This window comes from Ctenocephalides felis, unplaced genomic scaffold (genome assembly GCF_003426905.1).
Source record: "Ctenocephalides felis isolate EL2017-DRISC unplaced genomic scaffold, ASM342690v1 CF-g0.4_SCAFFOLD_03571, whole genome shotgun sequence".
NCBI lineage: Eukaryota > Metazoa > Arthropoda > Insecta > Siphonaptera > Pulicidae > Ctenocephalides > Ctenocephalides felis.
This window is the reverse complement of record NW_020539725.1, coordinates 54,635,185-54,650,977: the sequence shown is the minus strand read 5'-3', so window position 1 is coordinate 54,650,977 and position 15,793 is coordinate 54,635,185. Positions and strand designations below refer to the sequence as shown.

Sequence of the window (15,793 nt, the reverse complement as noted above, 5' to 3'; positions counted from 1 at the left end):
AGCTCTTCTCCCTATCAATAGGATTCAAATGTTTTTTGAACCATTCAAATCGGTTGATCCGTGCGCCCGAAAACGTGACTGGAAATTTGTATCCATACATACATACACACACACACACACATCCATTTTTTCCGAGGTATGCCAAAATGTTCAGAAACCTTCAAAACGTCGAGAAATGTAAAAATTTTCAATTTCGATTTTCGGCCTATTACAATAACTTACCCTATGGGAAGTTAAAAAACTAGATTTTTGTTAAAAACTGTATTTTTGTTAAAACTTTACACCAGACCAGGTAAGGGGCCCATTAATCACGTGATCGATTTTATAAAGATTTTTGAACCCCCTTTTGTGGATACGTGGTGGTATTCTAAATAAACCTCCCCCCCATGTATTTTCAGTTACGAGAAAAAATTGTACGATTTTTTTTTTAAATGTTTGGATCTTTCTGAAAAAATTCTGCAAAAAAATAAATACACGTGATATCTCACTATACCCCTCCTCCCTACCCCCACGTGATTAATAAACCCCTAAAAATCTCACGTGATCAATGGACGCCCCCTAACATAGTGTTATTTATTTCAAAGTATTTAAAATAAATATCACAACGTATCATATTATTATTATTGACAAAATGCAAGTAGTTGTGTATTTGTTAATAGTCTTTAAACTTTGTATACAATTTGTTTTTAATCATTATTGCACAATACAAAACAAGCTTCAAATAAGTTTTGTCATGAAAACAAGCTCAATTAAGCTGACACAGTGGAAAATTTCCAACAATGTATATATTACTATTCTTTGATCAACATGTTTGATTCATGAAATTTTCATGATTTGGCTTCGATAATACATTATAAATACATATATGAACTTTGTATAGTATCTAATTTGATTATGTATTAAAAATAATATACAATAATTTTGATCTATACTAGAAATATCAATTATTAGGTTGTCAAATATCTCCCTTCCGCCTTTTTGTATTATAAACCAAGAACAAAAAAGCGGAAGGGAGATATTTGACAACCTAATAAATGACAATGTATTGCAAAGTAGATATATGTTAAATTCTGCATAATTAAAATTTATGTAGATCATCATTATTATTATTATTGCTAAATCGAAAATAAATACTCTGTACAAATTAATTTTGAAACATGTAGAAATTTTTGAATCTTGGTAAATAAAATAGAAGTTTAGAAAATGCTTCATTTAACTGAACAACCTTGTTGCATGAGGATTAGAAGTTCAAATACACTTAAAAGCTCATGATTTTCAAACTATGTGAGATAAAAGTTTTTTCATGAAAATTATGATTAAAATATCACCTTGTTTCGTCTTAATACGATAATTGAAAAAATTAAGGTTTTTTTATTCAAATTTAAAAATGTTCTGACTTATTGGATCGAAAATAGTGAGAAAAAAATTATGAGTTGGGATACAAATAATGGACCTGAACAAACATATAAAACTAATGCTTCTAGATATACAGCTCACATAAAATCTCTCAACATTGTTAAAAGCAAGTATAAAACCCACAATATAATTTTCAGAGTGAGTTCGATGCAAGATCCTACATCCAAATTGTGAACGTCTAAATCGTGCAGTGTGAGATGTCATTGCTGGGAAAAAAATCGCCAGTGGCCAGTATGTTTTCGCCTATTTCTATTACTATATTTCAAATATATCATGCATGTTCCCCATTCGTAACAAATTCAAACAACCTAATTCTTATCAGGGCAACTAAATCTTTCCGTGGAATGGAACGTGTAAATGTTCAACACTTGCGTGTAGACGCCTCGCGTGAATTGGGGCTATTAAAAGAATCGTGACTTATGATCAAAATCCAATTATGGCTTACGGAGCTGTACTGTTAATAAATAATTGCCATAAAATTTTCTTAATGTTTATAAAAGTTTGTAATTGGTCCACTGTTAAAAATAAATATTCGACCAATATTCCAAGCCACATATGTAAAAGAAGTTTGTTTAATACCAAATAATTGTGTTATAATTTTATGTTGATAGCAAGGGCAGCCCCTACCTTATTCAGTATATTGATTCAGATGCAAGTGACATTTTGCTCTAAGGTAAGTTGAATGAACTTCCTGATATGTGCAAATAATCTATTTAATTAATTGTGCATGATCTACCTCTCAAAGTCAACTTATTTACTTTTGTATCTGCCTGATTGTCCACCCGTTTTACATTAAATTTCTATCTATGTACATATTTACTTGTCAATTCGCCCATCTGTTTAACATTTTGTCTTCCTATCGGTCTACTTGTGTATTTGACTACCTGTCTACTGTCAACTTGTTCACCAGTCTACTGTCTTCCTGTAGACGAGTCTACTGTCTACCATATTCACCAGCCTACTATCTAGCCTGCTCAACGGCCTACTGTCTACCCTGCTCACCAACCTACTGTCTACAGTGTTTACCAGTCTACTGCCTACCCTGTTCACCAGTCTACTGACAACCTATTCACCAATCTATTGTCAACCTGTTCACCAGTCTACTGGCTACCAGTTCACTAGTCTACTGTCATCCTGTTCACCAGTCTACTTTCAAATTGTTCACCAGTTTACTGTCAACCTGTTCACCAGTCTACTGTCTACCTATTGACCAGTCTACTATCTACTGTGTTCACCAGTGTACTGTCTACAATGTTCACCAGTCTACTGCCTACCTTGTTCACCAGTCTGCTTTCTATACGTTCACCAGTTTACTGTCTTCATGTTCACCAGTCTGCTTTCTATACGTTCACTAGTCCACTGTCTACATGTTTACCAGTCTACATGTTTACCAGCTTTTTGTCTACCCTATTCACCAGTCTACCGTCTATACTGTTCACCAGTCTACTATGATCACAATCATATCAATGCAGTGTATCAATATTTATACATGTATATGAATCAATAATAATGATCTGTAGTAATGATCATTTCAGACCACCAAATGTTGACTTTTTTACATTTTGCTAGGCTACTCCGAAACCGCTGGACCTGCGTTCGTAATAATGTAATAAATTTTTCACTTCGTCAATACAATTAAAATGTTGTCTAAATCATTGGAATCGGATGTTCCATTCTCAAAAAAACTTAATATCCATTTTTTACCCAGCTTCGAAATGGCTGGATCTATCTTTGCCAAAAAGTAATATGTACGTCTTCCCATCAATACGAATCGAATGTTTTTTCAATAATTCAAATCGGTTGATCCGTGCTCTCGTAGTAAACTTGTGAACGAAAAACTGTATCCACACAAACACACATTTTTTTTTCGCTTTCCATGAATTGAAAAATGAAATACTGCTCCAAAACCTGTTTATTTAAGTTTTTATCAAATCTTAGAAGTTTTTGTAATTTTTATACGATTTGTGCCACCCAGAGAGGAAACGACATGCAATCCTGACCCTTCATTGTTTTCACTTAAATGTAGTCATCTACCACAAGAAGTCGTAATGCATTTAGGAATGTCTCTAAAACAATTACACGGGGCATTAAAAACCTTGAATACCCATAAAAAAGCTTTTCTGCATTCTTTTCCAAGTTGCATAAAACTATTACACAATTTCGCATCAAAACAAAAGAAATAACAAAGATGTTATGGCCAAGATTAAACGAAGCATGTATACGGCATGAATGATGGCGTACTCTTCATTATATAAGATTAAAATTTCATTCTTATATTAAAGTTCAGCTAGTAGTAGTAAACCGTGAAGGTGCCTTTCCAAAAGAAGTTTATTGATACCACAATTAATTGTAATTCTATATAAGTTGCGAATGCGAGTTCAATGTTTTCTTATAATGTTACAGGAAATCTATAGCGTCCACATGACGAACTCGGCACGTGTTTTAGAAGTTTTGCGATGCAAGTTTTATAGTAAAAGAGGCGACGACATCGAATTAAATCGAATCATTTGATGCAAAATTACAATACAAAGAGAGGTGATAATTGACCAGTTGTCCTTGGGAATAGATTATTGGATTGAATTAACATCAATTAATTAAGTTATAATATATGGTATGATATGGTATGACACCTAGATTGGACGTCATTCTAAATATATACATCACCTGAGTTGGTCTTCAAACATTCATAATCAATAAACAATAAATTTATCCATAATATAGACGTAATATTGTGATTTTCTCCATAATTTATTTAAGAAACCGTGCCGTGTAAGAAACGTAAGTTTATTAAAATAATTTGTAATATCAAGGAATGAGACTGCATCGCCAGCGAGATAGTCAAAAACAAATAGTCAATGAATGTATGTTAATTTTAATTACATGAAAAGTGAAACAATTTTTTTCATACTTCATTACAACCCATATTAACACTTTAATCGCCACGATAATATTAGAAAAATTTTCAAGTAATTTATTAGATGATTTAGTTAAAAATGTATATTTTTTGCAGTTTTACGTGAAAAAAAATGTAAGTTACTAAGGTAGACAGTCAAAAGCTCGAATGCCTCCACCTCTCGTACTATTAAAGTTCTGTCTACTTTGACCTCCTCTATCGATTGCAATTAGTTATTATTGCGATAATAGATCAATGCAGGCCAATGTCCTGTTTTGTTTTTGAATGTCCAGGATGTTGATAAATATTCAAACTCGGCTATGTTGTTATTGAGCTCATTGCCCGCATGTGTATGATTATTAATTCTGCACAATTAGCAAAACCGGATTTCGTGAAATTCCATTACCGTCGACGGAATTGTTGATAAAAAAAAAAACGAGCAGCAAAATTTAAAAAACGAATTAATAAGTTTTCCTTAAAAATATACAAGATTTTTATGGTGTAGATGAACTCGTTTATGAATCACTATTGCATAATAATATTATTAACCCACGTTGGAATTTATTTTTTATTAATGTAGTTTTCCATAAGTGAGTGTTACATATTTTTCAGAGTTACAATGTTTTTGTAACTAAATTTCAAGTATTTATTAGGTATTATAATAATAATAAATAACTGCAATAACAACACAATAAACATAATAATAAATATTTAAAAATATTATTACAAAATTAAAAACAATTTTTTGTTTTGAATGGTTGCTTTAGGTCTTGCATATGCAAAAACATTTAAATTTTATAATTTTCAAGAGAAGAAATTATTAAAGAATTTTATATGTTACCAAATTCGAATAAAGTGAAGAAATTTAAAGTTTGAAAATTTAGAGTTTGAATTCGAGATGTAAATTGTACCAATTACAATTTTGAATTTCAAATTTTTTAAAAATTTGAAAATTTTCTATGACCTAAATTAAGGATCCTAGATTGAAATAGTTAAATTATAACTGCTCGTTTTATTCTTGCACAATGTATACATTGATAACTTGTTAATAAAAAAATATCAACTAAGAAAAAAATAATTCAAGTTATTTGCATTTGCATTATTTTGATTTTCAAAACAAAAATAATTTATTTATCAAATATGTTGCTTATATTCTGAATTTAGTATAAGATCATAAATTACCATAAAGTTGCATTTTACAACTTGTGGATTTTTAAGATTAAGACAATTTTCTTGTTTTGATTTTGCCATTTGAAATAAACAAACAGGATTAAATGCGATTTCTGCAAAGTCTGCAATCATTTTCGAAATGAATCGCGCGCGTGGCTATAATTATATGATTAAATGAAAAGTAATGATAATGTTTGTTTTAAACTTTAACAAAATATGATAATATTTTGTAACGTGCCAGAAATTGCGGATTAAGATAAATGAAAGTGACTTCGAGTGAGTTATAAATTGTGATTGCTCATTCAAAAGAAACTTGTAAAAATCAATAAAGTGTAAAAATCTTGTACAAGATTAAACATAATTTTCATGAAATAAAAATTTCACTCTGATATAAAAAGTTAAGTCATTGAATTTTGTTTACTATACTTGAAACAACTATATGAATTGAATAATATACTTGAACAATATGAAGCAATTATTAAATTCTGAAATATTTATACGAGATATGACTCAAATTGTAATGAGATTTTAAAATCACTTTTTGTTTTCTTTTGAAGATTTTCTTTAATTTTTTTGCAATACTTTTTAACTTCTATTACAATGTTTGTTCAGAATGAGCTTTGTGTAGAAATGCTTGCAAAAATTTGGTAAATTCATTATGAGTTTTATCCACCCGAGTCCAATCTGTTCGAAATTGACGAATACAATTTCGATTCGAACAGTTGCAAATCATCAGATCTTGAACTTTTTTAAATTCTGTATTGAGTTTTCATAATTATTTATAATTTTTATATGTACTGAATCAACTACCCCTCTACCCTCGTAACAAATTTATTATTTCCCATTCCGGAATTTGCATAGAAAATATGGCCGCTGTTCGGACGTCTTTTCGTTTTATTATATCGGCCATGAAGGTGACAAAACTTCAGGGCATTAAGCTTTACACGGAATGGTTGCTACCCCTGGTAGAGGGGATAGCGGAGTATTTTAATTGAAAAGTCCGCTTAACAATATGTAAATAACCAATAAAAATATATATCTTCTTTCATTATAATTTAGTAATAAATCAGTGATTGGAATTAGAACTGTAACAAATACATAATATACAAACAAATCAGTGTTTAATACAGTCCACAGCTACAAGGGTTAAACTGTAACCCAACAACCTGAATTGTCGAAGGAGAGTTTTAATAAATTCTATAACTACGTAACGCAAAATTACAGCCGCCTTATTGTTAGTTAATGCAAAACATTCCAATTCACATGCAATTCAGTTTCTTGAAATTAATCAACAAATAGAGTTTCAGCAATTCAGCATTTAAGTGAATTTATGAAACCGGAGCGACCTCCGACGTAATTGTAAACACGCGAACTGTGTTTACAATAAATTATTTCGCTGACGTTTATTTATTGCCGATAGCTAACCGGCTAGAGGTAGATGAACTAGGTGTAGCGTAAAATTGCCTCGCTCTGCAGAATAATAAGTTGTTTGACCTGATGACGGAGTGCTAAACTATTCCACAAAACAAAATATCTGTGTACGCCCGAAGATGTACTAGAGACACAAAGGAAAAATACGATGAGATTGCGGATATAAACAAATAGTTACGTGTTTGGACGATAATTATTATTGCAAATACAACTGTAAGTGCATACGTTACGATGATGTACACCTCCATCAGGGTTTTGTTCCAAAAGATAGAGCCTAGAGCGAAACAGCGCTGAACTGATCAATCTTATTTGGTTGACGACTAAGTAAATGCAGTTTTCCGTTTAATCTAAAGTTATTCCCAAAGTGGTCCACATGGACCCCCAGGGGTCCATGGCAACTCTTAAGGGGTCCACAGCAGAAAAAACTAAATTTGGGGATCCACGAAATGAAAATGGGGGTCCACGGCATATTTAGAAATGAACCAAAAACTAAAGAAAAACATTACATATGTAAAGTATAATAACAATGTGTGTCAAGTTTTATCAACATCGAATTATACATTTTTGAAAACGAATAATCTGTTTCAATACTAGTATTGAGAGCGGAGCCAGCTACCCATCAACCTCGCATATCTCAAAACCTATTTAATGTTCCAACTTAAAATTTTGGTCACAAAAAATAAAAAAAAACAAAAATATGAATTGGGCTCCAAATTGCTTCCCCTTTTACTATATTCTCTAGATCTGTGAAGAAACTTTTGCCAAATGATGAGATGATAGCTGAATTTTGTGGCAAAGTACAAACCGTACTAAAAAAATGGTTTCGAAAAGTTTGAATTTCGCTATAATCGTTATTGAAATTTGAAAAAAAAAAAGCTTGAATAGGCAAATCGAACCATGATTTATTCCATTATTGACATCACATATCTTTGGCCACGCGACAAAAATTATTGGTGATTAGTTAGGATGTTTTTGCCAAATCCACCATACAGTCTCGACCCACCTTCTAATTACAGACTGTATGATGGATTTTGCCAAATCTACCGTACAGTCCACCATCTGATTACTTTTTGTTTCGATCCTTACAAAACTCTTCAAATGGTAAACAATTTAATGATTATGATAGCGTCAAATTGTACCTGATTCAATTTTTTTGCTAATGAAAACCAGAATTTTTAGGAAAGTTGGATAATGATGGTGCTTGAAAGATGACAAAACTCATTGACCAAAATGGACAATACATTACACAATAAAGTTATTTATTTTCATAAAAAATATCTTTGACTTTCTAACAAAAATCCGCACTTACTTAGTTGCCAACCGAATAAATTGAAAATTGACTATGTATTAACCCTTTTGACTCGGATGTCTCCGCTCCAGCGGCAAAATGCATATAAATTCCAAAATTTGCGAGTAAAATGATAATTTTAGGAAATTAATAAAAAAAAAAGTAATAATGAATTTCTTACCTGTTTAAAAATGTAGCCCACATCCGTGTCGTTCCAGCTGACCTCTTCACCTCCTTGAAGAAGGATAATGGATTTTTTTAAGGAACAACTTTGTGCCGATAAAGCATCGCACACCTTCTTCCTGTTTTCAGCGAACAAACTCATTGGAACTTTCAGAGTATTTGGTCCCATGGAGAAGACCCTCTGCTGACCCGATCCGTTGGAGCACTTGCATGTTGATTCTGCCATTATTCTGTGAAATAACATATTTTTAATTATTGATTTTTATTGTTAATTTAATTTATTCATATAAACAAATAAAATATCAGATAAACTTAATGTATTTGATAAGGAATGAAAATACACTGTCGTTTAAATTCGGCTACACTCTCATGATTGAAAGCCATCTTGAGCTAGTTTTTTTTTTATTAATATATCAATTATTTTTCATATCAAAATATTTGGCCGAAACATCATTGAATATATGTGGTATCGCCCTTTTTTATGCATATCGTTTTTTATGCAATAATTAACGTATTTTACTTCTACTAGTGTGAGTTTAGACTATATTATTTTGTTAACAATTGATGCCAAACGAGTATTTTAATATAAGATACTGTAATTACCAGTGCTTGGAAATTGAAATTTTTTCGCAATTGTTTATGGTTTCATTAAAAATCCAATTCACTAAATTTGTTTTCTCGACGATTTAACTCATTCTGAATCGCTTGACAACATATTTAAAGAAATCATGTGTGTATATCATATGTAAGTAAACGTCGTTCAAAAAATTTAATTTGGGAATCATGCTGATAGTTTTTGCCAAGATCGGCCCGGCGAAACTATTTGTTCAGTTTTTTTTTAAATTTGATATAACTTTGGAAGATGAGAGTTTATTCCCTTCATGAACATTTTAAAATATTATAGGTATACAAAAAGTAGTTTATTTATGGAAATGAATTAAAGTTTGGTTTTGGCGCTCTTAAGACATTAACAGAGTATAGTCTGTGTTGTATTTTGTAACGATCACCTTTGACATCACATTTTAATAAAATACATTTTCAGAGCACAAATTATAAAAAAATGAGTTAAGTAAATATATGTTTGTTTGAAAGATATTGACTGGAAATAGCATTGATTAGTTTTCAGTAACAGCGAAAACTATATTTTCGAAATAAACAGTTGAAAATGTTATCGTTTTAATTTGAACAGTTGCAAAATAAAAATTCTTATTCATTACGTGGATTATTTCGAATATAGATTGCGCTTAAATTTCAAAACTTCTATCGTCACAATTATAAAAGTTGTTAAATCTCAATTATTGTTGATTAAGTTACGTGTCAAAAAAAATAAGGCAAAATACTTTAAGAGAAATGCGATTTACACGTAGTTTTATGTTATATTTTTAGCCTGTGCTAACCATAATTTATGATTTCTGAATTCTGCATAAAAATATTGTTTTAATATTTCATAATAGACTAAAATTGAGAATGAATTAAAAAATAAATTAGGCGCGAATACAAAATTTTCTGTTTATGGCAACTGCAAATAAATCGATACCATTACGTATTGTTTTGTATATTTTAAATCCATTTTTTACCTACAGTTTTACTTGTTATCTATATGTAATTATTACCATATAATAAGAAAAATTACTTAACACATCGCAATACAGTTAAGTCTAAAGTTTCCAAAACATTTAAATGCACATTTAAATCGCCTGTAAACAAAAACAACAAAATTGAGCACATCGAACATAACCCTTATGTTTTATCCAGCAACAGGTGTTAAGGCCCTCGTAGCACCTGTTGCTTCAAGTAATATTTTCATTTATTACTATCTTATACAACACATGTCATTAAAAATTACGCTGCAACCGACATTTTTTACATAAAACAGAGCTTCTTGAACAAAGCTAAAAAATCAAAAGAAAAAGAATAATAAATCTCTGTAATATATAAAGAAAAAGTGCGCTCGTGCCTGTAATTGGCGTCTTTATAAAAGGTAGAAGGCGCACCTGCCTTATAAAAAGTTTAGTAGGAAAAAGTCCTAGGCGATCATTTATAAATAAAGCCTTTCTTGAATCACAACAAAGTAATCGAGACAGCTGTAAGAAATCTTTTTTGTTCGAGAGATACCCTTGTGACCTAAATTTACATAATGAGGAGAAAAATGGATCAAAAATATCTGCGAAGTTCAGATAAAAATTTGATTTAATAAACAAAATTGTACTAAAGCAGACTTTAGTTTAAGGTGAATTAGGAAAAAAATCTCGATATCAATAATGTAAGTCTAAATATCAGCCACAAGTTTGTTGTATGATTTGCAATATACTGCAGTATAATATACTAGTATTTTGGTTTCTCTTAATTATTTGTTATTAATTATGTTTTCTATTTTTTTTTTCAAATGCATATAATATTTATTAAAAAATATATCAAAGACTTTCTTCGTGGGGATTAGTGAATAGAGCTATAGGTGTGTCAATTAGAGATCCCAAGTTCGATACCCGTTTTGGGTAGCCTGATCTCATGTAGCAGTGACATCAGTTTCAAAATATAGATAGCATATATACCAAGTAAATAAAAGTAACCCTTTTTCGGCATTGCTGCATTAGTAAACAATTCATTCCACAAATTACACTATTAGAAAACAATTAAAATGCAATAATAAAATTTATTACATATGAATAGGACAACTTGGGTTGTCTTGATTTTTACAACCGAGGTGGATAGTTAAGTCTAATCATCAGAAAAGCTTTTAGAATCCTTAAGTTGTGATTTGTGAGCAATTCATAAAATCAATAACAAATAAATAACATTTAAAAAATTATTAAATGTTTCTGAAGCTTTTAAGAACCTTAATTGTGATCTTTGTTAAAAAAATATGTAAAAAATATATATAGCATAGAGATTAGTTATGTAAACTCTAGCAATTCATAAAATCAATGACTAATAATGGTCCATTTAAAAATTATCGTATACATATTATGTTTCGGAAGTAAATCCTATAAAGTTTCTGAAAATAACCATGATTTATTTTCAGCATACATGATATGCAAATCACCACCACTTTTGCATAAATGCATTTTCTATCTATTTTTAAATCTCTACAGAAAAAAAATCCTTTTCGTGTCCAACATTTCGTGTAACTAATTTATATTTTTTTAAAAACTTTTCTAAAGATAATAATGCTAATCTCAACGTAAGAGCTTTTATGCAAATCCCTCGACTGTAATGTAGTGTAGTATAATAAATAATTATAATGAGTATAAAAAATAAATAAATTATATTTTATCAAATACAATTTAGGATTTGGCGTGACTTAGTGGTAAGAGCTTCGACTTTGCAATCGCAAGGTTTTACACCCACCTTGGACAACCTGATATCAAGCGGTAGTGATAACGGTGCTCACATGAGAATATCTACATGTTTTTATTACATATATCATATTTAACATCAAAACACTCAAACACACGCTACTACCTACTACTGCATGAAATCAAAATTTTATCATAAGTATGAGAGTAAATTTTATAATGAAAATATATTAAATATGAATATGTCAATCATGGGTCAATCATTAAGTTGTCTTCTAAAGCGCGACTTTGTTATACAGAGAAAAATTATTATAACTTAGAGCTTTTAAATTCTGATTACTGTTGGGAAAAAAACTATTTATTTAGTTAATATCGTGAATAAAATATAAGTTTGATGCTCTTCTAGGATCTACATATTTAAATCCCCCTATGTCCAAAAACTTTACAAAAATTTGTTTTTGAACTCTACTAGTTCAATGTACTAGCAGAAAAAATACTCTGGCGTTAAAGATTTTATTTTATGACTCACTAATGAAGACTATAGATTTTAGTTTCAATTAACTGTGATAGATTTAGTACATAAAATGCTCAAACGATAAGAAAATAATTTTGCATCAGCAAAACTCAGCCCCAAATTTTTTTTTAAACCCAAGAATCTGAAATATATGAAGCATTCCAAATTTTTGGATACTAAAACAAAAATGTTATCAATTATGTGTCGAAAACCAAAGATAAAAATGCTTTAAATTTTATTTTTATTTGCGACCCACCACTGAGGAACATGTAAAATTAAATATCCGCATCGGTCGAGTTCTCGTTTTAAAAGAAACTTTCAAAGAAACGAACATCTGCCACAAACGATCGAACCAAGACGTAACACCTGCTGCTTTTCGAAATAAAGATAATAAACCGAATAAATGGGCGACTCTTTTAATATCTTGCACACAAAACATGACAATACTAATGAAAAATGCAAACAATTATTCAGAAGGAAATAAATAGAGCTTTTAGCCGTGTAACTGATAAAATTTATGAACGCCATTTATTTGGGAAGATTATTTTAAAGTATACAAAAATATTTATGCGGTTGCGTAAAAGTCTTTGCAAGTTTTGATAAAGCTGTCTTAAAAAATATCTACTTTTTTGGTAAGTTAATAGCTACAAAAAATTATATAATTTTCATGAAGAATTGAAGGATCTCTGGCATTTTTTACAAAGTATGACTTAAGGCAAATTTCTGAAATTTTCCGTACCGAAAATTAAAATTTTGAAGAAAACTTTAAAATTTCTGGAAAACTTTGAACATATTAAATTTTATGAATATAGACCATTTTGTTTAATGAGGAGTTTTTTACTTTTTTTCTATTAGATCTCCGAAGCTACTCGACCTGCCATCCCAAAAATTTAATAAATTTTTCATTTATTTTATACAAGTAATACGTTTTTAAAAACATTTAAATCGGTCTGATTTTCCATTTTTGGCACTTTTTGCCCCATATCGCAGTAACGGCTGAACCTGGCTTATCCAAAAACTAATCAGCATGTCTGCCCCTCAGAAGGAATCGAGTGTTTTTCGAATCATTTAAATCGGTTAATCCGACGGTTCTCAAAATCTTCGACAAAAATTTGTATCCGCTCATACACACATGCATATCAATCCTTTCTAAAGTATGCTAAAAGGTTGAGAAACCGCTTCAAAACGAAAAGAAACATTTTTTAGGATAAATTAGACTCTGGTATGATGTGATTATTTGTGAAAAAATAATATAAAATAATTTAGAATTATACAATACTATAACGAAACAGATCTAAGAAGTTTAAGCTTTATGAATTGTCCGCGATTAAAGTTCAAATTTTTGCTAAAAAAATAACTAGTAGATTTTATGTTTTCTTCAAAATATTCAAATCAACACAAAAAAAATGACAATCGAATGTACATTGACTACAAAACTTGAAATACTCAAAGTTTTACTTTTACTTTTTTGTTACTTACACAAAGAGCAGGAGGTCCTAAAATGTAAAAGATGTGAAATGTGTATATCAATTTCATTTTACCCCAAGTATTTTCAAAAATTGATGTTGAGAAAGCCTGATTTATTCCGTATAATCATCACTTTGACCCAAATATGTGAGTGAAAATAACACCAACACTGCGGGTGAGTTGGCACAATCGATTCAGCTTTGTAAATTGCTTCAGTAACCTTTGACCTTTTCGAATTTTCTTTCGTGAATAACCAAAAAAAACACCACTTAGGTGGAATTTTCTTTTACTAATATCCATATGTGCGTGTAGGTAATTAACTTCTTACTTTAATCCGGATTATATTACAGTATGAAATGTAGTAGAGAAAATTAAGCTGGATATCACATTTTTATTAATTTTTGGGATCATTCTTCATAGACCTCAAATTGAGAGTTCTCTATATGCAGTAAAATTATTAAAGTATATAGAAATTAAAATTTGCATGTAATTGCAAAACAAAGAAATCAATGATAAAATGAATCAATGAACAAAAATGATAAATTATTTATTTGCCTAGATGAAGTAATCGAATATGGATGGATCAACCGTTGGGTTGCCATCTAAAAATAGAATGTAAGGAGAAGTTTCAGCTCAACAGCTTATATTTTGACAGGTTCTGATTGCTGTTAAAATATTATAAAAAAAACTTTTCCTATATGAATATACCAAATATGTAAAAATCTATAATGCATTCCAGATTTAAGCCTATGTAAATGTATTAAACTGCAAATGTGAAAAATCATCTCTGCAGGTTATGCAAATAAAAATATTAGTTTGAGACGAATATTAGATTTTTATAACATATTTTTAATTAGATTTAGGGCAAATTTCAAACATGGTAACAAAAATAATGAAAGACCAATCGAATTACTATCAAATCGATAAGAAGCTTAAGAGGGATTATCTAACAGGCTCATGTTTGTATTGAGTAGATAACAGGTATAATTTTGTTAATATAATTTCAAATATATATGCAAATACGTATTTATTGGAAATACTTAACAAATGACTAAAAAATAATTGAAAATCAAAGTAATACAACAAATAATATGAATCAATATAGGATAGGGTAGGTTACAGTAAACCCAAAACAATCAAAATGAAACTTTTTTTATATATCTTTACGTTTCAAAGCCTTCAAAGGCATACCTTAGAAAAAATTATGTATGTGCGGATACAATTTTTCATCGACGATTTCGAGAACACGGATCAATCGACTTTTATTACTTTTTGTTATCAACCTTCATAGAAAATTCTCACATAATTCAATAGAAATGTAATCCTAATGAATTTTAATAGAAAATATAAGTAATAGTTTTCTATTTAATTTTTCATGAAACATAGCACAACAACAGCCAAATAATATGCTACAAAAAAAGTTTAAACCTTTCCACTCGCAAATTGCAAAATAATATGTACTTTGTCACCGGAGCGGCGGCATCCGAGTGTAAAGGGTTAAATCATACTTTTTAGCTCAAATCTAACAAATGAGTTCTTGCCACTTTTCAAACAAACATTCTAAAATCATTATGACAATAAAATTTTTGTCAACTAAAATAAATTACTTTCAAAAGCATTTTTTTGAGATAATTGATAAGATATGTTAAATTCACTATTAAAATTTATAACTATATCATCATTCAGAGATATAACAAACAAACCATAATAATAATGTCAATAATAAATGTTATAATAATGAATCTTATGTGATCAATGGCGTCCCGCCCATTCAATGACAACAATATCAAATTGAACTAACGCACAATTCCTATATTATTATAAGAATATTTCTTTATAACTCACGTAAATCCTTGCACTAGTATTGTTCTTTTGCCAAAAATATGCAGGGAAACTATAATACAGAAAATACGACTTTAACCTAAAATCACGAGTTCAACAACACGAGTACCAACTCAAGTCTGAATGTTGCATGAAATGTCATTATTCGAGATAATGTTATCGTGACGTTTGTAGTGCGATAAATAAAAACAAAACTCGATAAATCTGTTACCAGGCTATCAGATGATCGATATTCATAATACAATTGGTAATAGAATAATAATCTCGACAACCCAACCACCCGGCAAGAGATT

The 15,793-nt window shown here is 29.9% G+C and overlaps 1 protein-coding gene across 1 annotated transcript in view; it reads right to left on the bottom strand.

The window, feature by feature from the left end:
* LOC113384610 (xaa-Pro dipeptidase-like) overlaps window positions 1-15,530 on the bottom strand; it is a 187,403-nt gene extending 171,873 nt beyond the window's left edge. The window contains 2 exon segments of the mRNA XM_026622358.1: window positions 8,380-8,611; window positions 15,504-15,530. Of these exon segments, the coding sequence (XP_026478143.1) occupies window positions 8,380-8,607 (228 nt within the window). The 5' untranslated portion in view covers window positions 8,608-8,611; window positions 15,504-15,530.
* Between the last annotated feature and the right edge of the window lie 263 nt (window positions 15,531-15,793).